The following is a 27534-nucleotide window of genomic DNA, read 5'->3' as shown; positions in this document are numbered from 1 at the left end:
TCACCGCGAAGCTCCACACCACGCAACACTCTGACTCGGTTTCCTTCTGCAGGCCTGTTGTCTGTGGTCACACCGAAATCCAAGACACACACCAGCCTGTTTCTCCACGTGTGGGTCGAAGGCTCGGCTAGTGCACCGGCTCGCGTCACCCGCCTGGCGCACAGAGGCTAGGAACGCGCGTTCCCGCAGATCCCGCCCGCGTCCCGCCGGGTCCGGCCAGCCGCGGCCGCCTACCCTCGCAGATCTGCTCCCACAGGTTCTTCCCCGGAGGCTCGGCGACCTGCGCGGGTAACACGAGAACTTCGGGGGACCCAGGCGACCCTGCGAGCCCGGGCATTCGTGTAGTGACCGGCGAGTCCGCAGCGCCTCCCGTCTCCTCACGCAGCACGCTGAGGCTGGATGCTTGTCTAGGCACGGCCATGGACGCCGTTTCTACAGCAACCCAGGGCGCCGCGAAGCTGCGACCCGGAAGGAGAACGATTTCGAGGGGGCGGGCCAGAAATTCGAAGCTGACTTCCGGGTCGCGGCTGCGCGGGTGCTCACGTGGGGATGCTTGGCCTGCTAATAGACCAGGTGAGTGCGGGTGTCTGGTGCGGGCCGGGAGAAGGGCCTACATGCTGGGGGAGAGGAAAAAGCAAACATCAGTCACCCCAAACTCGCCCGCAGCCCTCGGTTTCTCTCCAAGCCTTCCCGCCTTGGAGTAGGCCTAGGGATAATCCTGGCTAGGAAGCAGCCTGCGGTTGGTGAGGACAGGACACGTTCCTCTGGGCTCGAGTCCGTGTTTTGCACCTTGCTGGCTTTGAGACCTAGTAAATTAACGTCTTTGAGGGCTGTGAGGTTTATTGGTCACACTAACCCTATCCGTGGCTACCGCGAGATTTTAAAAGTGTCTTAACACCGGGCATAGTGGCCCACGTCTATTACCCCGGCACGCGAGATGCTGAGGCAGGAGGAACACGCGCTGCAGACCACCCGGGCCGTGTAGTAAAACTCTGTCTCAAAAACAAACCCTTTTTGAAAAAAGCATGTGTTTGCAGGTGATGTAGGTTTGGTTCCATTTCTCAGTTACAGGGATGGAAAAGAGGATGTTGGTGTTGGCTGAGTGGCAGAGCCAAGAAGTGGGTTAAGCTGACGCCTAGGACATTTTTGTCCGGGTTATTTCTCTCGATCACTGTCCCCAATCCTGTAGAATCTTGGACTTACTTGGCACTATCCTCTCAGGACTTGTATCTTTCTCCCCTTTGTGAGTCCCCTTTCTCTGTCCTCTAAAAGTCAGTCTGTCTTGAGGTCCAGTCGGTTTCCTAATGACCGTCCCTTATATCATCCATGTTGGCCAGAGTCAGTCCCTTGCCTCAGACCATTATGTACACCTACCTGTTCGGTGAGTTTGACCAAGGCAGCTGGTTTCATCCGGCTGCCCAACCACACTCCACTTCTGCCTCAAGGGTTGACTCTACTATCCTATTGGTCAAGCTGGAAAACCATTGTTCAAACATTTTCTTGGCAACTTGATACTAATGGTATGTCATCTTGACACAAGCTAGAGTTATTTGGGAAGAGGAACTCCAGTTGAAAAAAAATGCCCCAATAAAATTGGTCTATAGGCATGTCTGTGGGGGCATTTTCTTGATTAATGATTGGTGGGGGAGGGCTCAGGACTCTCCTATGTGCTCCTGAAGCAAGCTGTGAATGGACTTGAACTGTATAACTCAAGCCTGCCAGGAGTAAGCTGAATCCTTTGTGGAAAATGTTAGCTCTGAAGCCAAGGAGGGGTGCAAGACAGAGAAGCTCCTGGACTCCTAATTTCCACCTCTTCCCTTCGAAGCCTCCCATTTTTTGTCTCTAGTCCAAGGAGTAACAAAGCTGTACTGGTGACCGTAGTGAAGGCCATATATCGGATCCCCAGCCACTTGTCTGTCGTAAGTACTTCTGTTCTCCTGAGGAGAGCTAGGTAATGAAGGCTTCCATGTGTAATTGCCACTTACTACTGCCCAGCACTCACTTTGAAATTGAAGACAGTACTTGGAACTGTCTTGTAGACAGAGGCAGCCCAACTCGTGTACCTTCTGATTCAACCTTTGTATGGAAGATAAAACTAGAATCCAGAGAAGCCAAGGGTATAAAACAAAGGAAGAATATACTGGTGTTTCCATTTTTCCCGTGTTTGGAGTACTGGCTGGGGCTTGTCTCACCTTGCCACGTTGTTTAGGTAGCTTGGGATGGTAAAGGTTGGGGAACAGGGCGTTCCTTTCTAGACCTAGAGCAGGAGCACTATGAGGAAGGGGTTGACCATTCACTGTGCCATGTATTGGATCTGGTGGAAGTCTGCTTGCAGTTTCTGCTTCATCTGGTTAAAAAGAAAGTCTCAATTGCAGCTGCTACTTGCAGTGATGGCTTGGGGAGGTGCTTGGTGGATATATGTTGAATTTAGATCTGGAGGTTTCAGGGAGATGGTGGACAAGGAATCAGATGCTCAAAGCCTTTTCTCTAGTGTCTCTTGTACCTCTTTGAGGATGGATGTGTTCTTTCCTCCTAGAAAAGGAAACTGGCATTCCCAGAGGTAGGCTGAGTGAGGACTTTGGGTTGAATATAGGGCCATCTGCATTTACACTTCCTGCCATTTAACCGTCTTTCCTCGTGCTCCCAAGGAATGGGAGCTGTTTTCCCTTTCTTTGGGACCACAGGCTGGGACTGGGTAGAATGATAAACTGCATTATTTCTGGTTTTCTTTTCAGTAATGGTCAACAAGACTCAGAAAGAAGACCTGGGCCCACGGCTCCCAGAGAAGAAGAAAAAGAAGAAGAAGAAAAAGAAGGTGGCAAATGTCTCAGAACCAGAGACTCAGTACTCAGTCTTAAACAATAATGATTACTTCATAGATGTTTCTCCTCCAAGGGCTACATCCCCTTTTAACAATGTGGGTGAGGTGCAGGTCCCTGAGATGTCACTGGGCAAGAGAAAGAAGAAAAAAAAGTCCTGTAGCACACACTTGGATGAGTACCTGGGCAAGGATGAGCCTACATGGACAAGACAGATAAAGTCACCTAGCCCTAGAAGGCAGGTCCTTGAGCAGTCAGCAGAAGGCCTCATCAGAGAGAAGAAAAAGAAGAGGCGGAAGTCCTTATCAAAGGTTGCCTCCCAAGGCTCAGGGCTGAAGACTTCCCCAGACTCCAAGCATGCCAAGGAGGTAAGCAAAGCTGGTAGGAAGCCTAAAAAGCACAGGAAGGAGAAGAAGCTTCCGGACATGGAAGCTTTTCCTCCCCAGGACTCTTGGATCCCTGAGGCTGGGGATGCTTTGCACTCATGCTTAGAGGGGGCAGAGGCCGAAGAGCAGGCGGCCTTGGGGCACAAAAGGAAGCAGGGGAGCCCCAGAGATCACAGCATGAAAAAGAAGAAGAAGAAAAAGACTCATCAGGAGGGAGACATCCTCCCGGTCAACTCCAAGATCTCCATGGAGAACAGCTTGAAGAAAGGGAGTAAGAAGTCAGTCAGAAGTGAAGCGTTGGATTTCATCCCGATAGACAGCCTGAAGGCCCCTGGGAAGAAGAAAGTGAAATCCAAAAAAAAGGTGGAGCAGCCAGTTGGTGAAGGGCTGGCTGTGAAAAGGAAGAAAAAGAAGAGGAGAAAAGAGAGCGGAGTAAAGGAAGACCCCTGGCAGGAGGAAAAAGAGGCAGGTTTCATTGGAGTCTGGGGGTGAGATTGCCATATGGGCGCCCATATACATGTCAGTAGGGCACTTAAGCATTTAGCTGACAGAAACCCAGCATCCTCGTGCTTGGTTTGCATGCGTGCATGCGTGCATGTGTGCATGTGTGCATTGGTATGTACTGGAAAAGGATAGGGGAGTCACCTGTTTTTTAGTAACCTGGATCAAGAGGTACCTGTAGTGTCACCAGCAATGCAGGTGTCCTTCACTGTCCATAAATGGGGATCAGTTTTTTATGTAAATGTCTTGTGGCATGTTCTTTCCACTTGCTGTTTACCTCCCAGGAGCCTGTAGCTGTCAGCTATAGGCTGTCATGTTGCTTCTAGCTCAGGAGATCCCCAAGTATATTAGGAGATGTCAGTGAGTCCTTTCCCAAAGCCCATGTCTTGGCAGCCCAAGAAATGACCATCTGCAATGGGAGCAAGATCTGGCTCCTCCAGCTCTGTGCCAGCCGTGGCCCTGTGGCCTTCACGAGGTGGTGATGGGCATTTTCTGAGGTATGCCTGTGAGATATAGGGCCGTTGGGAAGATGTTGCTGGCCTGCATCTACGTCCCCAGACATGGCTGGGATGATGGGTGGCTCTGTGTTGGGGCCTGAAGGGTGGTTGTGGTTGCTGGCATTCTCCCAGCTTTGTTCTCATGCATTAGGCTCTTTCATCACCCATAGCTCAAGTGTGAAAATCAGAACAGTTTGAAGGCAACTGTTCTCAAGTTTCATGATGTGGGGCTTTGGTAGACTTTGGTCAATCAGCTGGCAAGCCAACTCTTTATTCAGAAAGGCAGAGCTAGGGAGATGATTCGGTGGGTAGGAGTGCTTGCTCTATAAGCATTGGGACCAGAGTTCAAATCCCCAGTAGTCACCTAAAAAGCTGTGCATGGCAGTATGTGCCTGTTACTTCAGCATTGGTGGGGAGAGACAGATAGGATTCCTTTGAGAGACCCCATTTTGAGGCAATGAAGAAGAGAGTGATAGAGGAAGACACTACTTGCTTCCACCCATGTGCATGTAAAACATAAATTCAGGGTAAGATGAACCTGGAGGTTTAAAGCCAGCTCCCATTCAATTTTAGGACCTCTCTCTCCCAGGAGGTCAGGGAAAGGTATCCCCTCTATTACGCATCTTCAGACAGCCCACACAGGCCAGACCAGAGGTAATGGTTTAAGGACAGGTAAGGAAAGCTCCCCCACCTATCATTGTGCATACATGTATGACATGGGCAAAGCACAGCATGCTAAAGAAAATGCAAAAGCTGTGGGCACTTGTCATTCATGACGGACCAGGGACTCATTGCCCCTGGCCTGCAGTTAGAGGGTATCCTGAGTACCTGGATAAAATGGTTGGGGACACGAGTCAGGGGACCTGGATTCAAGTTGGCACTGTCACTGAGCTACAGAGTGACCTGGTTGGTTCCCTTTACCTCTCTGAGCCTCAGCTTCTTTGTGTCATCTGGTTTAGTGCCATCATTTGCTAGGGAGATGCACAAAAGGGAAAGTGGGCAGGGTTTTGTTGCCTCAGGTTCTGTCTTGACAGAAACTAGTGCTGCCTGCTCTCTGGATCTTTCTTGGACCATATGACCTTACTCAGCTGACTGCTGGAACTAGAGCTGTTCATGGCTTGCCTGAGCTAATTAACATCTTGCTGCATTTGCAGGAGTCAGACACAGACTTGGAGGTGGTACTGGAAAAAAAAGGCAATATGGATGAGGCCTGCATAGATCAGGTATGACCCAGCCTGTCTCGTGTCCTCCCTTGTCACCCCCTAGATACCCTCACCACCCATCAGGCCACAAATTCCTGGACTCGGGGATTGGGGTCTCCAAAAGTGTCTTGTCTAATTCCATGGCACACCTCTAGGGGCAGGTAAACTCAGCCCACCTGCACCCCTGGCCAGGGGACCCCAAAGCTGCTGTGCCTTTTTCTGAGGATCCTGATAGGCCCTCAGGAAAATGGGGACCTGTGATCCTTAGCTAGAACAGGTAAACGTGCCCAGCCATGCCCCTGGGGTGTCTCCACCAGTTCAGGAGCTTGAGAGAGGTCTTGCAGACTAGTGTCAAGTTTGTCACGTGCATGTCCCTATGTGGGATCTAGACTTTGTGGAACTGGGGTGTTTTTATGTTCCTTTATCCCAGGGCCTGGCAAGACTGAGGAGCTGTGAGGACCTGGTGTTAGTCCATGCTTTGCTGGCTGCTGACCCTCCTCTGAGTCAGCATGGGTCTCTACAGGAGCTCATTTATAACTGGAGAAAGGCAGGGAGTGTTGGAAGGATTTGTGTTGCCCAGATAGATGACACCTGGTCCCCATGGTGCCTGCTGAAGCAGCACTGTGATAGAGAGGGACAACCCTGCCTCATAGGGCCTCATCTCTACCTTAGGAGTAAAGTTCAGAGGTGAGGGGGGCCACCCAGAAGAGATGGTGATGTGCCAGACCCACTGTGGAGCTGTGGGTGTGAGGGAACAAACTTGGAGGAGGGTGACACATACATGGCCAAGGGAAGCACCAGGGAGAGTCAGGTCGTGCTGGGGTCTCTCGAGGGTGGGCCGCAGGACCACGGGCCTTCAGGGGTCCTAACCTCCATGCAGGGCCAGGAGTGCTCTGCTCAGTAGGCCAAGGCCAATAATGCTGTAGTGGCCAGGACACCAAGCAGAGGGGCCAGCCATGGGGCCTCAGCTCTCCTGGGGCCTATCCCTTACCTGGGGTCTCCTTAGCCCCTTAGGACACAGTCAAAGGTTGAGCAGCCCTAGCCACCCATCACTGTGTGCACAGTTCTTGGACTTTGTGGTTCTCTGCCTACTAAATGTCTATGCAGTTTATTACAGGGTGGCCATGCGTCTCCTCTTTCCCATAAATACTGGAAGGTGGTTGTGTATAAAATGGGAGGGTAACATGTCTGAGAAGAAAATACCCAGAATCCTCCTGGCCATTGTTATAAATGAGCTCCTCCTGAGTGCTTCCAGCTCCTTGCACTGTGTGTGGCTGAGATGGAAGTCAGGCAGCGTGTGTAGTCAGTCCTCACTGCTGATGTGGTGAACCCTCGCCTGTTCCCCTCATCTCTGCTTTTCTACAGCAGCCACTATAGATTTGTGTTTTAAAACTGTATGAAAAGTGCCCTCATCTCAAAGTTCTTGTCAGGTAAAGGGGAATAAAGGGGGGCCTAAATCTTTGAGACGGAAGGAAGCAAGCAAGCAAGCTAAAGCCCTGGAAGCTTCTGTAGTCCAGTGTGGGCTGCTGGTGTGCCAGCAGAGCCCCTGAGCGGGCCTGGCAGATGTGCGCCCACCGTGCTCTGCTGCAGGCACTTCTGCTGCTCCCCAGCTCAGGCTCCAATTTCTGCGGTGACTGATGCAGTAATCAGAAAGGGGTGAATTTTGCAGGGCTGCACGGCCTGTTTAGCAGCATTGCTGGATTCCAGCTTGTGTCTGCCTTGTTTCTAGAAAGCAGTGCTACAGTGTGCACTGCACAAGAGAGGGCCTCAGCATTTCAGTTGGCCAAGTTCCCACACACATCACTGTTACAGGATGTTTTGGTAAAGGTGGATCATCCTCTGGTACAGGAAAATCTCTTCTCAAGAAATTGTGCCGGGGATGGGGATTTGGCTCAGTGGTAGAGCGCTTGCCTAGCAAGTGCAAGGCCCTGGGTTCGGTTCCCAGCTCTGAAAAAAAGAAAAGAAAAAAAAGAAAGAAAGAAAAGAAATTGTGCCTATGACTACTGTTCAGGCCAGGTACCTGAACCTATTAACCACAATGTCCTGTGCTCTGTAGCAGAGTGAAGCTCTGGGTCTTCAGCCCCACCTTTATAGCATTAAGATCAGTAGAGAACAGGTCTCCTCGGCCTCTTCATTTTATTTAGTTGCTTATTTACTGATTCATTTGTCCTTGCATAGGTGAGACGGAAGGCCTTACAAGAAGAGATTGATCGTGAGTCTGGCAAGACAGAGGTTTCAGAACCCAAAAAATGGACGGTGGGTTTGTTGTGGTGGGCTTGACATCCAGAATCTAAGGTGCCCAACTGGCTAGGCACAGAATTGGTCGAGCCAGCTTCCCTTCTGAAGGGCTGCTAGGGGGCTGGCCATTGTTGTGGACAATAGGGTGACCTGCAGTCTAACGACAAGGGGCTCTGTGTAGCTGTGGGAAGTACCCATGGAAAACTGTTAGGAGCATGTAGGAGGAGTGGGAGTTGGGGCTAGACCTCTTAAGACACCCTTTGGAAACATCCAGACCCTATCTGAGAAGGTAGGAGGAAATGGTATGAGGGCCATGGACTTGGCCACATACGTTTTATGGCAGCCATAGCACTGTGCCTTCAGCAGCTTCAAACCTTAGTCCCTAGCTGACCTACCTGGGCTGGCTGTGCTGTGTGCGGAGGTATACAGGACTCTCATCAGATTCATAGTACCTGAAAGGGGTGGGTGTTGGGATGGTATGCTATATTAGATGATTAGAAGTAAAGCTTCTCAGGACAGATGACACTTAAGACCCTGAATATGGTGGTACCAATCCTCAGCAGACAGGGCAGTGGCAAATGCAGGACCCAAAAGTGGGAGTAGACTCAGATCCCTTGTAAAAGTCAGACTGAAGATAGGGTATCAGGAGCAAGCTAACTTAAGTAACGATGCCACCAAAGCTTGATAAACAAGTTAGTTAAGTGAAGTTACAGGAGTATAGATTACTTAGAAGAGCATAGATAACAGAAGGGCAGCTGCATTACCAAAAGCCTGCCACACCATGTATGACAGCTCATGAAGGCTAGAGCTCTGGAGCATTCTACATGACTTGCAGGCAGTTCAATAGATCTGTTGTCCTTATTGCTTATGGAACATTGAGGAGGGAGGGGCCTTAGGAACCTGCTAAGTTTCAGGGACTGCCTAAGACTTAGTGAGTTGTTTACTTCCTAGGTCTTAATAGGCTTCCCTCTCAGAATGAGCTACTTAAAATCAGAGGATCAGTATACAACACAGGCTATATAGGAGGATCTCTGGAGGCTTGTGGCCAGCCAAGGATAGGCAGTAGAAATCAATAGGGATCTTTTCTTTTTTTTTTTTTTTTTTGGTTATCAGTTATTTTTTTTATTAACTGGAGTATTTCTTATTTACATTTCGAGTGTTATTCCCTTTCCCGGTTTCCGGGCCAACATCCCCCTAACCCTTCTGCTCCCCTTCTTTATGGGTGTTCCCCTCCCCCCCGTCCCCATCCTCCCCCATTGCCGCCCTCCCCACAACAATCAGGTTCACTGGGGGTTCACTCTTAGCAGGACCAAGGGCTTCCCCTTCCACTGGTGATCGTACTAGGATATTCATTGCTACCTATGAGGTCAGAGTCCAGGGTCAGTCCATGTATAGTCTTTAGGTAGTGGCTTAGTCCCTGAAAGCTCTGGTTGCATGGCCTTGTTGTTCATATGGGGTCTCGAGCCCCTTCAAGCTCTTCCAGGTCTTTCTCGGATTCCTTCAACGGGGGTCGTGTTCTCAGTTCAGTGGTTTGCTGCTGGCATTCGCCTCTGTATTTGCTGTATTCTGGCTGTGTCTCTCAGGAGAGATCTACATCCAGCTCCTGTCGGCCTGCACTTCTTTGCTTCATCCATCTTGTCTAATTGGGTGACTATATGTATGGGCCACATGTGGGGCAGGCTCTGAATGGGTGTTCCTTCTGTCTCTGTTTTAATCTTTGCCTCTCTATTCCCTGCTAAGGGTATTATTGTTCCCCTTTTAAAGAAGGAGTGAAGCATTCACATTTTGATCATCTGTCTTGAGTTTCATGTGTTCTAGGCATCTAGGGTAATTCAAGCATTTGGGCTAATAGCCACTTATCAATGAGTGCATACCATGTGTGTTTTTCTGTGATTGGGTTACCTCACTCAGGATGATATTTTCCAGTTCCAACCATTTGCCTATGAATTTCATAAAGTCATTGTTTTTGATAGCTGAGTAATATTCCATTGTGTAGATGTACCACATTTTCTGTATCCATTCCTCTGTTGAAGGGCATCTGGGTTCTTTCCAGCTTCTGGCTATTATAAATAAGGCTGCTATGAACATAGTGGAGCATGTGTCTTTTTTATATGTTGGGGCATCTTTTGGGTATATGCCCAAGAGAGGTATAGCTGGGTCCTCAGGTAGTTCAATGTCCAATTTTCTGAGGAACCTCCAGACTGATTTCCAGAATGGTTGTACCAGTCTGCAATCCCACCAACAATGGAGGAGTGTTCCTCTTTCTCCACATCCTCTCCAGCATCTGCTGTCACCTGAGTTTTTGATCTTAGCCATTCTCACTGGTGTGAGGTGAAATCTCAGGGTTGTTTTGATTTGCATTTCCCTTATGACTATAGATGTTGAACATTTCTTTAGGTGTTTCTTAGCCATTCGGCATTCCTCAGCTGTGAATTCTTTGTTTAGCTCTGAACCCCATTTTTTAATAGAGTTGTCTCCCTGCGGTCTAACTTCTTGAGTTCTTTGTTTATTTTGGATATAAGCCCTATATCTGTTGTAGGATTGGTAAAGATCTTTTCCCAATCTGTTGGTTGCTGTTTTGTCCTAACAACAGTGTCCTTTGCCTTATAGAAGCTTTGCAGTTTTATGAGATCCCATTTGTTGATTCTTGATCTTAGAGCATAAGCCATTGGTGTTTTGTTCAGGAAATTTTTTCCAGTGCCCATGTGTTCGAGATGCTTCCCTAGTTTTTCTTCTATTAGTTTGAGTGTATCTGGTTTGATGTGGAGGTCCTTGATCCACTTGGACTTAAAGCTTTGTACAGGGTGATAAGCATTCTTCTACATGTTGACCTCCAGTTGAACCAGCACCATTTCCTGAAAATGCTATCTTTTTTCCATTGGATGGTTTGGCTCCTTTGTCAAAAATCAAGTGACCATAGGTGTGTGGGTTCATTTCTGGGTCTTCAATTCTATTCCATTGGTCTATCTGTCTGTCTGTGTACCAATACCATGCAGTTTTTATCACTATTGCTCTGTAATACTGCTTGAGTTCAGGGATAGTGATTTCCCCTGAAGTCCTTTTATTGCTGAGGATAGTTTTAGCTATCCTGGGTTTTTTGTTATTCCAGATAAATTTGCAAATTGTTCTGTCTAACTCTTTGAAGAATTGGATTGGTATTTTGATGGGGATTGCATTGCATCTGTAGATCGCTTTTGGTAAAATGGCCATTTTTACTATATTAATCCTGCCAATCCATGAACATGGGAGATCTTTCCATCTTCTGAGATCTTCTTCAATTTCTTTCTTCAGAGTCTTGAAGTTCTTATTGTACAGATCTTTTACTTGCTTGGTTAAAGTCACACCAAGGTACTTTATATTATTTGGGACTATTATGAAGGGTGATGTTTCCCTAATTTCTTTCTCGGCTTGTTTCTCTTTTGTGTAGAGGAAGGCTACTGATTTATTTGAGTTAATTTTATACCCAGCCACTTTGCTGAAGTTGTTTATCAGCTTTAGTAGTTCTCTGGTGGAACTTTTGGGATCACTTAAATATACTATCATATCATCTGCAAATAGTGATATTTTGACTTCTTCTTTTCTGATCTGTAGCCCCTTGACCTCCTTTGGTTGTCTGATTGCTCTGGCTAGAACTTCAAGAACTATATTGAATAAATAGGGAGAGATTGGGCAGCCTTGTCTAGTCCCTGAATTTAGTGGGATTGCTTCAAGTTTCTCTCCATTTAGTTTAATGTTAGCAACTGGTTTGCTGTATATGGCTTTTACTATGCTTAGGTATGGGCCTTGAATTCCTATTCTTTCCAGGACTTTTATCATGAAGGGGTGTTGAGTTTTGTCAAATGCTTTCTCAGCATCTAATGCAATGATCATGTGGTTTTGTTCTTTCAGTTTGTTTATATAATGGATCACGTTGATAGTTTTCCGTATATTAAACCATCCCTGCATGCCTGGGATGATGCCTACTTGATCATGGTGGATGATTGTTTTGATGTGCTCTTGGATTCAGTTTGCTAGAATTTTATTGAGTATTTTTGCGTCGATATTCATAAGGGAAATTGGTCTGAAGTTCTCTTTCTTTGTTGGGTCTTTGTGTGGTTTAGGTATAAGAGTAATTGTGGCTTCATAGAAGGAATTCGGTAGTGCTCCATCTGTTTCAATTTTGTGGAATAGTTTGGATAATATTGGTATGAGGTCTTCTATGAAGGTCTGGTAGAATTTGCACAAAACCCGTCTGGACCTGAGCTCTTTTTGGCTGGGAGACCTTTAATAGCTGCTTCTATTTCCTTAGGAGTTATGGGTTTGTTTAAGTGGTTTATCTGTTCCTGATTTAACTTCGGTACCTGGTATCTGTCTAGGAAATTGTCCATTTCCTGCAGATTTTCAAGTTTTGTTGAATGTAGGCTTTTGTAGTAAGATCTGATGATTTTTTTTCAATTTCCTCTGAATCTGTAGTTATGTCTCCCTTTTCATTTCTGATTTTGTTAATTTGGACACACTCTCTGTGTCCTCTCGTTAGTCTGGCTAAGGGTTTATCTATCTTGTTGATTTTCTCAAAGAACCAACTTTTGGTTCTGTTGATTCTTTCTAAGGTCCTTTTTGTTTCTACTTGGTTGATTTCAGCTCTGAGTTTGATTATTTCCTGCCTTCTACTCCTCCTGGGTGTATTTGCTTCTTTTTGTTCTAGAGCATTTAGGTGTGCTGTCAAGCTGCTGACATATGCTCTTTCCTGTTTCTTTCTGCAGGCACTCAGAGCTATGAGTTTTCCTCTTAGCACAGCTTTCATTGTGTCCCATAAGTTTGGGTATGTTGTACCTTCATTTTCATTAAATTCTAAGAAGTCTTAAATTTCTTTCTTTATTTCTTCTTTGACCAGGTTATCGTTGAGTAGAGCATTATTCAACTTCCACGTATATGTGGGCGTTCTTCCCTTATTGTTATTGAAGACCAGCTTTGGGCCGTGGTGGTCTGATAGGATGCATGGGATTATTTCTATCTTTCTGTACCTGTTGAGGCCCATTTTTTGACCAATTATATGGTCAATTTTGGAGAAAGTACCATGAGGAGCTGAGAAGAAGGTATATCCTTTTGCTTTAGGATAGAATGTTCTATAAATATCTGTTAAGTCCATTTGGTTCATGACTTCTCTTAGTCTGTCTACATCTCTGTTTAATTTCTGTTTCCATGATCTGTCCATTGATGAGAGTGGGGTGTTGAAATTTCCTACTATTTTTGTGTGAGGTTCAATGTGTGTTTTGAGCTTTAGTAAGGTTTCTTTTACGTATGTAGGTGCCCTTGTATTTGGGGCATAGATATTAAGGATTGAGAGTTTATCTTGGTGGATTTTTCCTTTGATGAATATGAAGTGTCCTTCCTTATCTTTTTTTGATGACTTTTAGTTGAAAATTGATTTTATCTGATATTAGAATGGCTACTCCAGCTTGCTTCTTCCGACCATTTGCTTGGAAAGTTGTTTTCCAGCCTTTCACTCTGAGGTAGTGTCTGTCTTTGTCTCTGAGGTGTGTTTCCTGTAGGCAGCAGAATGCAGGGTCCTCATTGCGTATCCAGTTTGTTAATCTATGTCTTTTTATTGGGGAGTTGAGACCATTGATGTTTAGAGATATTAAGGAATAGTGATTATTGCTTCCTGTTATATTCATATTTGGATGTGAGGTTATGTTTGTGTCCTTTTCTTCTCTTTGTTTTGTTGCCAAGACAATTAGTTTCTTGCTTTTTCTAGGGTGTAGCTTGCCACCTTATGTTGGGCTTTACCATTTATTATCCTTTGTAGCGCTGGATTTGCAGAAAGATATTGTGTAAATTTGGTTTTGTCATGGAATATCTCGGTTTCTCCATCTATGTTAATTGAGAGTTTTGCAGGATACAGTAACCTGGGCTGGCATTTGTGTTCTCTTAGGGTCTGTATGACATCTGTCCAGGATCTTCTGGCTTTCATAGTCTCTGGCCAAAAGTCTGGTGTGATTTTGATAGGTCTGCCTTTATATGTTACTTGACCTTTTTCCCTTACTGCTTTTAATATTCTTTATTTTGTGCATTCGGTGTTTTGACTATTATGTGACGGGAGGTGTTTCTTTTCTGGTCCAATCTATTTGGAGTTCTGTAGGCTTCTTGTATGCCTATGGGTATCTCTTTTTTTAGGTTAGGGAAGTTTTCTTCTATGATTTTGTTGAAGATATTTACTGGTCCTTTGAGCTGGGAGTCTTCACTCTCTTCTATACCTATTATCCTTAGGTTTGATCTTCTCATTGAATCCTGGATTTCCTGTATGTTTTGGACCAGTAGCTTTTTCTGCTTTACATTATCTTTGACAGTTGAGTCGATGATTTCTATGGAATCTTTTGCTCCTGAGATTCTCTCTTCTATCTCTTGTATTCTGTTGGTGATGTTTGTATCTACGGCTCCTTGTCTCTTCCTTTGGTTTTCTATATCCAGGGTTATCTCCCTTTGTGCTTTCTTTATTGCCTCTATTTCCATTTTTAATTCCTTCACCTGTTCGATTGTGTTTTCCTGGAATTCTTTCAGGGATTTTTGTGATTCCTCTCTGTAGGCTTCTACTTGTTTATTTATGTTTTCCTGCATTTCTCTAAGGGAGTTCTTTATGTCTTTCTTGAAGTCCTCCAGCATCATGATCAAATATGATTTTGAATCTAGATCTTGCTTTTCTGGTGTGTTTGGATATTCCGTGTTTGCTTTGGTGGGAGAATTGGGCTCCGATGATGCCATGTAGTCTTGGTTTCTGTTGCTTGGGTTCCTGCGCTTGCCTCTCGCCATCACATTATCTCTAGTGTTACTTTGTTCTGCTATTTCTAACAGTGGCTAGACTGTCCTATAAACCTGTGTGTCAGGAGTGCTGTAGACCTGTTTTCCTGTTTTCTTTCAGCCAGTTATGGGGACAGAGTGTTCTGCTTTCGGGCGTGTAGTTTTTCCTATCTACAGGTCTTCAGCTGTTCCTGCGGGCCTGTGTCCTGAGTTCACCAGGCAGGTCGCTTGGAGCAGAAAAAGTTGGTCTTACCTGTGGTCCCGAGGCTCAAGTTTGCTCGTGGGGTGTTGCTTATGAGCTCTCCTCGGGGGCAGCAACCAGGAAGATCTGCACCGCCGTTTCCGGGAGCTTCCGTGCACCAGAGTCCCAGATGGCGTTTGATGTTTTCCTCTGGAGTCAGAGATGTGGGCAGAGTCTCTTCTGGTTTCCCAGGCGTGTCTGCCTCTCTGAAGGTTTAGGTCTCCCTCCCACAGGATTTGGGTGCAGAGAGCTGTTTATCTGGTCGGTCCCTTCAGGTTCCGAGGTGTCCAATAGGGATCTTTTCTTAAATAAGACACAAGGCAAGAACCAACCCCACAGGTTGTCCTTACTCCACATGTGCACATACATTGTGTATGAATACACATACACAAAACTGTGGAAAGGTTGAGGTGTGTTCCAAAGTCAAAGAAGTGGTTGTGTTTGTGTTTGTGGTGCTGTGGGTGATATATGAAGTGAGGTGGTATTGTTATCACCATGTGTTGGGAGAAAGTAGATCAGCTTGGTATGCAGAATTATTTGTTAGAAGCCAATGGTGGGCTCTCTGGAGTTGGGAATCATCTGACTTTATCACTCCCATTAAGCTCTAGGCCTCATTTCCTCACCTGTAACATGGGAATGAGTAGCCATAGCCCTGGGGTCTCATTAGGATGAATGAAACCGTTCGTTGTATGGCTAAGGCTGAGGGAAGTGTTGGTTTTCAAGTGCAATGACAGCCTTTTACTCTCCACTCAGGGAACCCAGTTTGGCCAGTGGGACACTGCGGGCTTTGAAAATGAAGAACAGAAACTAAAATTCCTGAAACTTATGGGCGGCTTTAAGCATCTATCCCCGTCATTCAACCGTCCTCCCAGCATGACTGTCAGGTCCAACATGGCCCTGGACAAGAAGTCTTCAGATACGCTCCAGCAGAGTCTGCAGCAGGACTACGACCGGGCCATGAGCTGGAAGTACAGCCGAGGGGCTGGCCTGGGCTTTAACTCTGAGGCCCGCAAGGTCTTCTACATTGACCGGAATGCCTCCAAGTCTATCAAGTTGCAAGATTAAATTTTATTGTCCTGTTCTTCAAGCTGCATTTCTTGCTCAGTTTTGCAGTTGGCTTGAACTAGTCATCTGCAGTTATTGAGGACCAGTATGAATTGTTAAAGCCTATTTTCTGTTAAACATTCCACCTCCTTGGGTGACAGTATTTTAATAGTAGCTAGCAGTTGTTGACATGTGAAGGGTCCTGACTAAAATGTTTTCCTTGCATTGATATACTTAAACCTAATTATGGAATGGGTGCTATTCTCAGCTCTATCAAGTTCAGGGATAAAGTAATAAAACGGCCCAGGGTCACCTTCCGTTAAGTGCCATGAAGAGTACATCACCCAGAGATCAGTGAAGAAAGCAAGTGTCATGCCATGACTTCCACGGGAACCAGCAAGTTTGTTTTCCTTCTCCCTCATCAGGAGGCAGGTGTGGTGCAGCAGGCAGCTGGCTGAGCTTCCCCTCTGCAGCCAACACACCTCTGAGCTGGCCTCTCTCCAGCTGCCGCCATCCTCCCATCTGACTGCTAAGCTTGGACCTGATGTTGCTGTGTTGGCTGGGTCTCAAACAAGGCATTTTGGACAGCAGGTGATCCTGCGTGTGGACCCATGACAGATTCTCGGCAGCATGTTCTGTCTTTTGTGTTCACTAGACCGAAGACCTCGTATACTTATGTGATGAAGTCAAATGTAGGAGTGAAGAAGATACTTCATCTGCTGCAGGCACCATACTCACCCCTACTAAAAATCACAGCAATCTTCATGGAGTTCCAGATACAGAGATCCACGTGGCATGATTTTCTCTTCCACCAGCTTTTGGCAGTCTGGTATCAAGGTTCAGATAAGGATATTTTCCTATGTCTTGGCCTGATCTCTCACGAACAGAAACACTGGCTGGGGCTGGGGGTGTGATGGAGGGAGTCAGGATGTTTCTCCTTCTGAACTACCATCAGTGATGGTATCCTCACACTGCTAGGAAGATGAGAGGCAATTCCAGGCATTCCAGAGATAGGAGAAAACTCTTAACCAAAGAAACTTCTGGCAGTCCTTCAGGAAGCCTTTTATGGCTTCATTCAACTCTGTAGTTGTTCTGTATCAGCCTCCGGGGTAAGGAGATGCCCCTCAGGCCAGCCAAGGAGAGGGTGAGGTGTGCAGTACTGCCAAATGGGCAGCAGAGGTGATGCTGTGCCTGCGGAAACTGCCTCCACACCACCCTGTTCCCTGACCTGTAGACGTGGGCCATATTGCAAAGACCTGTTTAAGCCACTTTCCTGGGATGAACTTGGTCCTTCGTAAATTCTTCCTCAAGATTCAGAAAAGAAGACCACCTCTAGTCTCAGGTGGCAGAATTCTGCATTTGAGTCAATGTCTAGACAAATCTCCCCTGGCCTTGGTGAACCCTGGGAACCAGCTGGGTAACTCCAACAGTTCGTGTTCCCCAGAGGTCACACTCCAGTCTGAGCATACCTTTGCTCATCAGAAAGTTGCACATGGCCATGTGATAGATGGTTTCCCATCTTATGCCACATACACCTTGGAAACTTATCAAAGTGTGAGAGCCAGATCTTTTTCTTAGTGTTACACAGATTTCAGTGCTAAAGGACTTGATTTTGTAGCTTGGTACCTCAGCATAGACTTAGGTGTTCCATTTACTCACCCTTCTCTCTAAGTAAGAATTGAAGTTTGTAAGCAAAGACAGCCATAGGGTCCCCTCAAGAGTGAGTTCAGCCTTGTCTCTTGAGAGAAGCACTTAATGCCCGTGCTTCTGTCAACCAGGCTCCAGTCCTACCCCTTTTTCCATGTCTTGTACCTTCCCCAGAACCCTGCAAACTTCTGCCTGGTGTAGTCCTCTCCAAGGTACTGATCACCTGATCAGTGATCCAACACAGCCTTGAACTTGGCTGTTCTCTCAGGCATTTCTTACCAGCTTGGTGACACTCCGTAGCAATATCCTTCTCCAACAGTCAAATCTCATGGTTCCTTCCACTTTGTTCTTGAGCTGATTTCTGTGCTGTATCCACTGGGCCCCTGAGGCTACCTTGTACAATCATACTAACCTGTCAGAAGTCTCTCCTAATGAGAAGCAGTTGTCCCCTGCTCTTAGTACTACTTGGATCATGGCAGGCAGGACACATGGACACACTCAGCAGAAGGGGAATTAAAAATCACTGACCACATGATTTTTATTATTATTATTATTTTTTTTTTTTTTTTACTTTTTTGGTTTTTCAAGACAGGGTTTCTTTGTGTACCCCTGAAGACCATGCTAGCCTTAAAACTCAGATCCACCCATCTCTGCCTCCGGAGTGCTGGGATTAAAGTTGTGCATCACCACTGCATGGCTTCAAGCCACCACTGACTATCAGATGAATTTGAAATAAGATCCTTGATTACCTGAGTAGGTTCTTCATAAAATTCCTTAACTGGTAGGTAGCAGAAGAGTTAGTGTAGAAGAGGCTTGGAAGACACCACAGTCACTGGGGAAGGAAAAGGCCACAAGCCAAGAACACAGGCAGCCTTCAGAAGCCATGCAGCATTTCTTTCCACCAAGTGCCCACAAAAGAACTTCGTCATGGCAACACCTTGACCTAGCCCAGAGAAGCCAGTGAGTTCTGACCAACAGCTGTCAGTAAGACCACAGGAAGTCACTGCTTGAAATTTGTTACAGCAACAAGGACCAGGAATGACTGACAGACAAGCATCCTGTTTTTCACTTCCTGAAAGTCTCTTCACACATCCTTCCCAACACCAACAGGTGCTGTTTGTGGAGGTGGATTCCGAGACTGGCCTGTCAGTAACACTTCTGGTCAGCAGATTATTTCAGGAGCCCTGTGCTGTGTGTGCCTAATGTGAGCTAAGCCGAGGTTAACACAGAAGCACTGGGAATTCTCTAGGTCAATGTAAAGCACTAATGCTATTCAACGTGGGCAGCTTTGAGGCAAGAGAATAACTTACAAAGAATTATTTGTGAATTTGCCAGTTATTTTTCTAAGAATTAACACCATAATGAAAGTGACATAAGATAATTATAGTGGAAAGTTTTGTGAAATAAAGGCCACTTGGGAGTATCTGAACAGCAGCATAGTGCATTCTGGGTTCTGGCATGTTTGTTCACAGCAGAGGAAAGGCATTCTTTAATACCTGGTTTTTGTTTTTGAGACTAGGGCTCATATATCCCAGATTAGCTTCAAACATGTAACTGGGGACCTTGAACAGATCCAATCCTGTCTCTACCTCCTAACTACTGGGATTATGGGTCTGTGTCATGGCACTGTTTTATATGGGGCCTTGTGTCTGCCAGGCAAGCATTCCACTAACTGAGCCATATCCTTAGCCTCAGCTATTCAGTTTTGGTTTTGTTTTTAAGAAATTTTATTCAGTTCCTTGGGCTGGAGGGTACTGTCTTCAGATTGGTCCCAAATGTATGTACAGCAATAACCTTGGTCTTAAACTAATAAAGACATGTACACATAAATATATATGACTTTAACTTCTTTCTGAGGTTAGTCATGTATTGTGTTTCAGAATGAAGATAAATAAAATCGATACCTAAAGCACAGAGTTTTTGAATGTGTGTGTTTTGCCCGGACTAGCTTCAAGCGACCCTGTCTCAGCTCCCCAAGTAGCTGGAACTTGAAATGTGTGCCACTAGGGCACCAGAAACACAGCTAAGCCAGAACTTGGATGTATTTTCACAGGCAATAGTAGGTTCCAGGTTGTGAATCAGTAGTCAGTGCAGCCCAAACAACCAAGGTCAGTCAAACTCACCGAGAAGCACAGCCCTGTGCCCAGCAGCGTGTAATCCGGATGTGCTTTCTAGGAGGCAGAAGTGATCAGCCAACAGTGGGAAGCACAGCTGATCTCTCAGGATAGTTACTTAGTCATAGGAAGGGCACTGCAGTCATCATAGGTTGACCTGGAACTCATGGCATCATCTGCCTTTCTCTGAAGTGCGGGGTTAACAGGTGAGCACCTCCATACCCCATTGATTACAGATATTTCTACTGTGTCTATAGGGAGACTCAGATGTGACCTCAGTTTCTCCTGTATTCTAAATCCAAATATGCTGCTTGTGGTTGGAAAAGAGCCAATGGGCAAGCTGACATTATTCCCCAAGGTGTTTTATAGGACACAGTCTCTAACCTAAGAGAGTGATGTGCAACCAGGGGTTGCTTTTCAGCAAATGGAAACACCCTTCAGAAAAGAAAGGCCTGCACCCTTGGCTGTTCCCCACTAGTGTGTACAGATCTTAGGAGCTGGAAACCAGAAGGCCTTACCAACACACACCAAGATGCTGCTATCTAAAGAACAAGACTGGGTTTTAATACTGTGTCAATTCCCCTTCCGTCAGAATAGACAAGAGAAGGCAAAAGCTTAAAATCAATCTGTATAAAAGTAAAAATAACAAAACCTCTAGATTCTAGGAAGAGTTGATGACAGCCAAGCAGGCATTCCAGGACGTGGCACTGGGCTCCCCCCTCAAAGGGCAAGTTCTCAAGTCCTGGTTTGCAGAGGGAGCCTCAGGGCCAGCTCAGACAGATGATTCATGTCAGGTTGTTTGCTTCGCTTCTTGATGTAGTCCAGAGTTTTCACCTAGAAAGAACAGCTCCAGCTTGGATTTGCCTTTGTGGCTCTGACCTGGGCTGGAGCCTCTTGTGAAGTGGCTCTAAGTGAGCTTGCCCTGCTTAGATGAAAACGGGGCATCTCCTCAGGGTATCATTAAATTCAGTCTTGGGGCCTGGGCACATGGCTCAGCTGGCAGAGTGCTTACATGCACAAAGCCCTGGGTTTTGTCCCCAGCAGCACTAAAGCTAGGTAAAGGCAGTGGATCCCAGGTTTAAGGATAGCCTGAGCTTGCTCCTGAGACTTATCTCAGAAGATTCAGACTTGGCTGTTGCCAGGAGTGGGTGACATTTTGCATTCTCAGTAAAAACTGAAAGGGAGTATCTGGGAATGTTTTCTAATAGAAGGAAGTCACCCAAAAGAACTTTTGGGTCTGGCACCCATCTCAGGGAGGTAGGGCACCTTAAGGTGCTGCTGATGCTGACTCAAGGTCAATGCCACTCTGGCTGGTAGGGGCCCTCATGCTTACCATGGTCCTTGTGTCTGCACAGCCATGCCTCTGTGCCAAGTGCCACAAGTTGACAGAGAGTTGGTTCAGCTTGTTGTTACGAAGGTCCCCGTGGGCTAGGATGCTATTGAAGAAAGAGAGGCCCAGCAAGCTCTGTCGTTTCAGGGCCTGGAAGAGAGACGGGAGGATATAACCTTGTCCTGGCACACTGGTTGGGCTCAGTGCAGATGTTCTTGGTAGGGTGGTCATAGGCAACTTTGCCATGTGTTTGCTGAGCCCACCCACCACACCTGTAAAATATCAGTGAGCTCTACAACACACAGAGTGAGCAAGGACTGAGGCACCACAAGCACTGAGCTCTGTTTAGGCCCTGGCTGTCACCCTGGTTAGGAGAGCCCCAGCAGTCACTGGGTTGGAAGTGAAGCCTACTAGCAGTGAAACAGCTGTGCTTCAAGCACAAGTCAAGCCCAAAGATTCCTCATTGCTGTCAGCCATGGCTCAAGCAGATCCTGCGTTTACAAGATGCTGATTGCAAAGCATGGTGGTGCACATCTAACCCCAGCCTCAGGAGGAAGAGGCCAGAGGGTCAGGGGTTCCAAGTCATTTTCAACTCCAGAGGAAGTTCAAGACCAGACTGAGACATATGAGACACCATCTCTAAAAATCAAAGAACAAAGAATCTGCTGACACTCAACACCAGACCTTTCTGGAATCTTGCTTTGTTGGATGATCTGTGAGGTACCTCACCAAACACCCTTTGAACCATACACAACCAGCTTTGAATGGCAAAGACAATGGGGAAACAAAATAGTACTACAGTGTCTGTTCAGGTGAAAGGGCACAGAAAAAGTCTCGTGTACAGGTGGGCATCTGCTGTTTCAGGATGCCATGGAACCAGATGTCACTGGATGGTGGCCACTGCCATGCAGAGCTCTGAGGTCCCAGGCCCTTTGCTGTGTAGGCTTAGCAGTCCTGCCAAATAGTGCTCCCAGGGTCATGTGTGCCTGCTCTGCTCCATGCCAGCTAATGGGTACTGACTACTAAGCATATGCTAGTACTTTTGCTCCACACAGTTCACATCCCTGTGGCAGAACATTCATAGCCTATGCTGGACAGCCTTCTAGAACTGTTCTAACATTCTGTCCTCCGGTTACTTATACAGTAACCATGCAGGTGTTGCTGAAAGGGAAGTGCAGATGAAAATGAGGTATCTAAGTAGGCCCAATCTAGTGGTGGAGCTCTTCAAGGGCAGAGTAAAGGGTCTGGCAAGAGTCAGAGACACGCAGGGAAAGATGGAAAGAAAGGCCAGCAAGGACAAGGGTCAGCTGGATCCCCAATGCTCACAGAAAATGTGTGTGGTGACACACACTTGTAATTCCAGTGGGAGACAGGAGCATCTCTGGGGCTCATGGGTCAGCCAGCCAGCCCTGAGGTATTGATGAGCCTCAGTCAATGAAGATACCCATCTTCCAAAAAAAAAAAAAAAAAAAAAAATGGCCGGCTCTTGAAGAATAAGACTCAAATGTGACCTCCAGCCTCCATATGCATTTGTACACACATGCACAGGTGTGGAGGGGGAAGGAAGGCCTGGCAGAAAGAAGGAGCCCAAGATCCAGGAAAACGTAGTCAACAGCCAACAAGGAAATGTCCACAGACTACAGCTAGATGGATGGGGTTCTTCCCAGTGCTGTTACCCCTCCCCCCAGTAAGAATCAAATCACTTAACACCTTGACTTTGACCTCATGGAACAGACACCAGCCCAGCCAGTACTGACTTCTGACCCTGACATCGCCCCAACCACAGATGGGTGGTGACCGAAGCTGCTAGTCAGCAGTGGCCATTGGTTGGCAGGGCTGTGAAGCGCAAACCCACCCACCCTGTAGGCAAGCTTCCTGTTTGTTCAGGAAAGGTCAGAAGTAGGCTCGGAAGAAAGGCCTGAGCTCAGGCCGCCCAACTCCAGAACTCACTCTTGTCTGCTACCTGTTCTGTGCTCTGAGTGGTACCACAGTGGGAAGCCCTGAGCGACGTGAGAAGTGGGGCTGAGGAGCAGAGGTCTTGCTGTGGGTGCTCAGGCCTGGGGGAAGCAAAAGTAACATGGCAGGAAGAGCCACTGGCACCTCCTGGATGTGAGCTGCTGACTGGTCAGCTGTCTCTGGTCTCATGCCTGTCATCAGGCCAATCCAGGCTGCTTCCCTTTGACGCCCATTCCCCTCTGGTGCCTGAGGCAACAGAACGATTCCTTTCTCCTTCATTAGAGAATTAAGCTCAGAAAATTCAACTTCAAATATTAGAGTCTCCCCTGAGAGAGATCTTTCAACTACATTTCACTGCAGAGAACCAGGGTTTTAAGCAGTCATACCCCACAGACTAATTGGCTCTTCCTCCCTCATCAAACTCCCCAATAACATTTTATCCTAAAACACCCAATTTGGGTTTCCAATGCCACAGCCTATTATAAACGATATTACTTGATATATATCAGGGATGTGAGGCATGCTGGCAGACAGTAAAGACAGAAGGGCAACTGTGTTCAAGGGAAGCCAGATAGGGCCTCATACCCTCTAGGCTTCCTACAGGCTTTTAATTGGGGGGGGGTTCTTTTCCTGTGAGAGCTGTCATTTCCAGAAAGCTCCAGGGGCTTGGCACAAGTCCCAGCCCCCCACACCCAAACAATCTCTCCCAGTTCAAGATTAAAGCAGAACTCAACCGTTTATGTGGTGACTTTAACAATTTTGGAACCAGGGTGGTTCCCAGCATGAGGGTACGGGACAGACAGGGATATTTAAGTGCTGGGGTCCCAACAGCAGGAACCAGACCTCCACCTGGGTGGCAGCAGGTTGGGCAGCTTCGCCCTTATGTTACCCGCTGGAGAGCTGAAATGGGGCATTATGAAATGGAGGACAGCAGGTTCAGTTACAATCATGTCACTCTCTACGTCATCCATCTCTACCTCCCCTCCCTCGATATTTACTTTCATTTTCGTATAATTTTTATATACTTATTTACATATGGATATTTTCGCTAGGTGTTTGTATGTATACCAGAGGGTGTTGGATGGTTGTAAGCTACCACATGAGTGGTAGGGACCAAACCTGGGTCCTCTTGAAGAGTAAAAAGTGTTCTTAACTGCTAAGCCATCTCCACAGCCTGTCACTCATTCATACATCCATATATTCATTCATTGACATGGGGTCTCTCTTGTAGCCCCAGCTGTCCTAGAACTCAGCATGTAGACCAGGTCTGCCTTGAACTCATAGAGATCTGCCTGCCTCTGCCTCCCAAGTGCCGCATCCAGAACTAAAGGCAATGCAGCACCACACCTGGCTGGCCTCGATTTTTTTTTTTTTTTAGTCACAACCTCATGTACTCTACGCTGATCTCAAACTCTCAGTGTAGGAAAGATCATCACCTTGAACTCTTGACCTTCCTGCTTCCATTCCCAAATGCTGGGATCACAGGTGTCCACACCACACTGTTTTATGCTATGCTGGGATTAAAACCAGGGCTGGGATTAAAACTAGGCTAGTACACTGAACACTGAACTATATCCCCAGATCACTGACTAAGACAACCAATGACCATCCTGTCTCAGCCTTCGAATGCTGGAATTGTAGGTATATGCCCAGCTTTTTTCTTTCTAATGATACATAATACTTAGGGAGAGAGATACAGATAGAGAGAGACAGAGACAGAGACGGAGAGAGACAGAGACAGAGATGGAGAGAGACAGAGACAGAGATGGAGAGAGCAGTGGGAGGAGGCAGGGAGAGAGCAAACAAAAACCTTGTAAGTTCAGAGCAGACTCATGGGTACCAGAGGTTGGAGTGAGTGGAAACTGGGTACTGAGGAACACTGTGCAGGCAGAAAACAGCCATGGCCAAGGGCCTAAAGTACTGAGAACAATGCAGTCTGATTCATTTCCCTTTCACAATGGACCACTTTGTGACTACCCTGCCCCGCGGTGGTACCCACCTCATCCTTGGCCAGGGTTTTCAGATGCTCCAGGATCTGAACCATCGCTGCCTCACACAGCTTGCTGTTCTCAGCCAGGAACCTGGAGTCTCCCCCGTACAGGCTGTCATTGGAGTCAACTGGGTAAAGAAACAGAAACAGCATGTCATATGGGATTGGCAGGTGGCTGGACAGCCAAGATGACCCACTCGATTTGGGACACTAAGGAAACATCTGGCCCAAGGTCAGCAGTGTGGGAGTCATCCCCTCACTGGCCATGCCTAGAGACAGCAATAATCACAGCGACCTTCTCAGCAGCTGCCAGGTACCATGACAAGCACTCTCTGTGTTACTGAAGGGTCCACAAAACCAGCACAAGAAAGGAATGGCAAGGACATCATCAGTGAGTGGGGAAACTGAGGCTCAGAAGCTAGCCTAGCTAAGATGTTAAGCTGGGTAGTCTGATTCCAAAGACCAAGCACTTATCCACTGCACCCAGCTGCCTGCCCTAGGACCATTAACCAACTGGCTAGCTTTATAGTTCTAGAAGGTTCTATTTATCCTAACAGGGAAGACACATGTTCAACAATCTTACCTAGATGTGCACCCTGACAGCTACACTAATGACCGAGATGCCCAACAGAACCAACAGGGGCAAAAGTGGGATCAATCCACTACTCTGACTGGATTTAAAGCCTTCCTCTCTCACTAAGACAGTATCTCACTCTATCGTTCAAGCTAGCCTGGAAATTACTCTGTAACCCAGGCTTCCCTTTAACTCCCGGCAATCCTCCTGGCTGAGTGCTAGAACAGGTGTGAGCCACCATGCCTAGCTCTTTGGCAAAACCTCTGCTTGGTCACCTCCTGTGACAGCCACAGCCTGGACAAAGACCAGTTTGGCTAAAGATGGCTTGAGTACAGCTTCTTCCCTTGCTCTCTCAGAGAGCATGGTCTCTGCTGGACAGGGTGGACACCAGGTAGTCTACAGTTGTCATCTGGGTTTTCACTTCAATGATGAATCTCGGGCAATCTGCTTATCCGTGGACAGCTCTGTGGCTTTGCCTGTGATGTCTGACCTCAATCCCTGCATGGGACCCAGAGCAGTTCAACTAGTCTCTACTGTGAACACTTGAGTTGTGTGTTTTCGTTTGTGCAGGGCTGGAGGCAGAATGTGCATGTCAGCAGAGCTCTAACACTACACTCTGATCCCCACTTCTGCAGATGTGCTGTGTGCATGCATTTGGAGGCCAGAGATAAAGCTCGAGTGTCATTTCTCAGGAGCTGCCTGGCTTATTTATTTATGATATATTTACTTATTTATTTATGATAGGGTCTCTCAGTGGCATGGAAATTACTCGTTAGTCTAGGCTGGCTGGCCGGTAGTCTCAGGGATCACCTGCATTCTAGAGGTCAGCATGCTTGAGTGGCACGTGCTTCACTAGCTGAGCCACCTCCCCTATCCTCCCTCTTCGGCTGCCTAGCACCAGCCTGAACAAACAAGCACACAGCCTCAGCCTTTCAGAGCTTGTTCCTCTCCTCCATGCTCACCCGGCTACTCCCATTTTCTCAGCTAATCCTTTAACTTCTTCCATCCTGATGCCCAACATGAATATACCCATGGCTGGGTATAGTGTTGTTAGGCCAAGTGTCTAGGTGACAGAAGAAGAGATCAGTGCCAGGAAGAGATAAGTGTGTGCCATGTGATAAGCCAAGTAGCCATGCCCAGGCCCGAGGGTGGGGGTGTAGAGCGGTAATCCAGTCAAGGAAGAAGTTAATAGGCTTTCATTTTCTCTGCTGGGATGACGTTGTGACTTCCTGGTACCCTTGTGTTATTACTATGTATCTCTAAGGAACAACTTGGGGAGGATCTTGTCTCACTCACTTCAGAGGGGACATTATCCATGAGAAACACAGAAGGGCCTTCAATTTGAACCTGTTGTACAAATGAAGAACAAAAGACAAGAGTCCATTTGCAGATGCAGTGGGGGCAGGGTGTGGATGGAGAGGGACAGTGCCATTCTGGGGTATGTCACAATCTCTCAGAGATTGCACAGAAACAGTCCCTGGATGTGGGCTACAGAAATGGGAAGATGTTCAAGAAACACTTTCCAAGGCCAAAGAGAGCCAGGCCTTGGAACTCTTAAGAAACCACTCTTTGGAACCTGGCATAAGTAGTGTGCACCTTTAATCAAAGAACTTGGGAGGCAGAGGCAGGACCCTGTTAATTCCAGACCAGCCTGATCTACATAGTAAGTTCCTATCTAAAAAGAAAAAGGAGTTCCCTTTAGGAGTTGAGACAATGACTCAATCAGTCCAGTGCCAGTCATGTAAGAATGAAGCCCACATTTGGCTCTCCATGTGAGAAATCCAGGTGTGGTTGCTCATGTCTATAACTGTAGTAAAGGATAAAGGAGACAGAACCCCCAAGCGCACACAGACGTATGTGTACACACACACACACACACACACACACACACACACACACACACACACACTCAGAATGCTGGGCAGATGGCTCATGGCCCAGAACTTGCCTAGCACACATAAGGCCCAAAGTTCTATTTTCATCACCACAAAAAACTGAGCCTACAAATCTTCAGGCCTCTTCCTGGGGAGTCTAGATTGGGGATAGAAAGTGGCTCAGGAATACAGACGCTTGGATTAAGAGAGAGATCAACTGCCTAACATGTGTGAAGTCCCAGCACTGCATTAACTGAGCATGGTGATACATATGCCTGTAACCCGAGCACTGTGCGTATAGAGGGGGGAATATCAAGGGCTCAAGGTCTAGGGGCACAGAGGTA

General features: G+C 46.9%; 3 protein-coding genes across 20 annotated transcripts in view; 1 reads left to right on the top strand and 2 right to left on the bottom strand.

Moving 5' to 3' along the window:
• The window catches only part of Iqck (IQ motif containing K), a 117647-nt gene extending 117203 nt beyond the window's left edge, over window positions 1-444 (bottom strand). For 11 of the 13 annotated variants that reach the window (XR_015685222.1, XR_015685226.1, XR_015685262.1 and 8 more), the window contains exon 1: window positions 235-444. Coding sequence is in view for 8 of the 13 variants with exons in the window: in NM_001401714.1 (NP_001388643.1) it covers window positions 235-421 (187 nt within the window). In the remaining 5 variants the exon portion in view is untranslated. Of the gene's footprint in view, window positions 1-4 lie in introns of all 13 variants that reach the window. The other 2 variants (XM_087655773.1, XM_087655823.1) reach the window with 1 other exon arrangement.
• Window positions 188-19266, top strand: Knop1 (lysine-rich nucleolar protein 1). 5 transcript variants are annotated; one of them, XM_087582740.1, is made up of 6 exons: window positions 512-1520; window positions 1826-1919; window positions 2736-3670; window positions 5358-5426; window positions 7584-7661; window positions 15415-19266. In XM_087582740.1, exons 3-6 carry the CDS (start codon window positions 2738-2740, stop codon window positions 15724-15726), a joined length of 1392 nt encoding a protein of 463 aa, XP_087438866.1. In that variant the 5' UTR covers window positions 512-1520; window positions 1826-1919; window positions 2736-2737; the 3' UTR covers window positions 15727-19266.
• Window positions 19267-20002: 736 nt separating this feature from the next.
• Vps35l (VPS35 endosomal protein sorting factor like) overlaps window positions 20003-27534 on the bottom strand; it is a 104119-nt gene continuing 96587 nt past the window's right edge. For both annotated transcript variants that reach the window (NM_001399656.1, NM_001017463.2), the window contains 3 exon segments: window positions 20003-20300; window positions 20800-20946; window positions 24752-24870. In NM_001399656.1, coding sequence (NP_001386585.1) covers window positions 20202-20300; window positions 20800-20946; window positions 24752-24870 — 365 coding nt within the window. In that variant the 3' untranslated portion in view covers window positions 20003-20201.

The sequence above is a fragment of the Rattus norvegicus genome, chromosome 1, assembly GCF_021556685.1.
Source record: "Rattus norvegicus strain SHRSP/BbbUtx chromosome 1, alternate assembly SHRSP_T2T, whole genome shotgun sequence".
NCBI lineage: Eukaryota > Metazoa > Chordata > Mammalia > Rodentia > Muridae > Rattus > Rattus norvegicus.
This window is presented reverse-complemented; position numbering and strand designations above follow the sequence as displayed.

Excerpts from the sequence above, each read along its gene's own strand:
- Knop1 (XM_087582740.1), top strand. The coding sequence starts at position 2,738 with ATGGTCAACAAGACTCAGAAAGAAGACCTGGGCCCACGGCTCCCAGAG. Across the intron at positions 3,671-5,357 it reads CCTGGCAGGAGGAAAAAGAG|GAGTCAGACACAGACTTGGA; the intron begins GCAGGTTTCATT and ends CTGCATTTGCAG. Across the intron at positions 5,427-7,583 it reads ATGAGGCCTGCATAGATCAG|GTGAGACGGAAGGCCTTACA; the intron begins GTATGACCCAGC and ends GTCCTTGCATAG.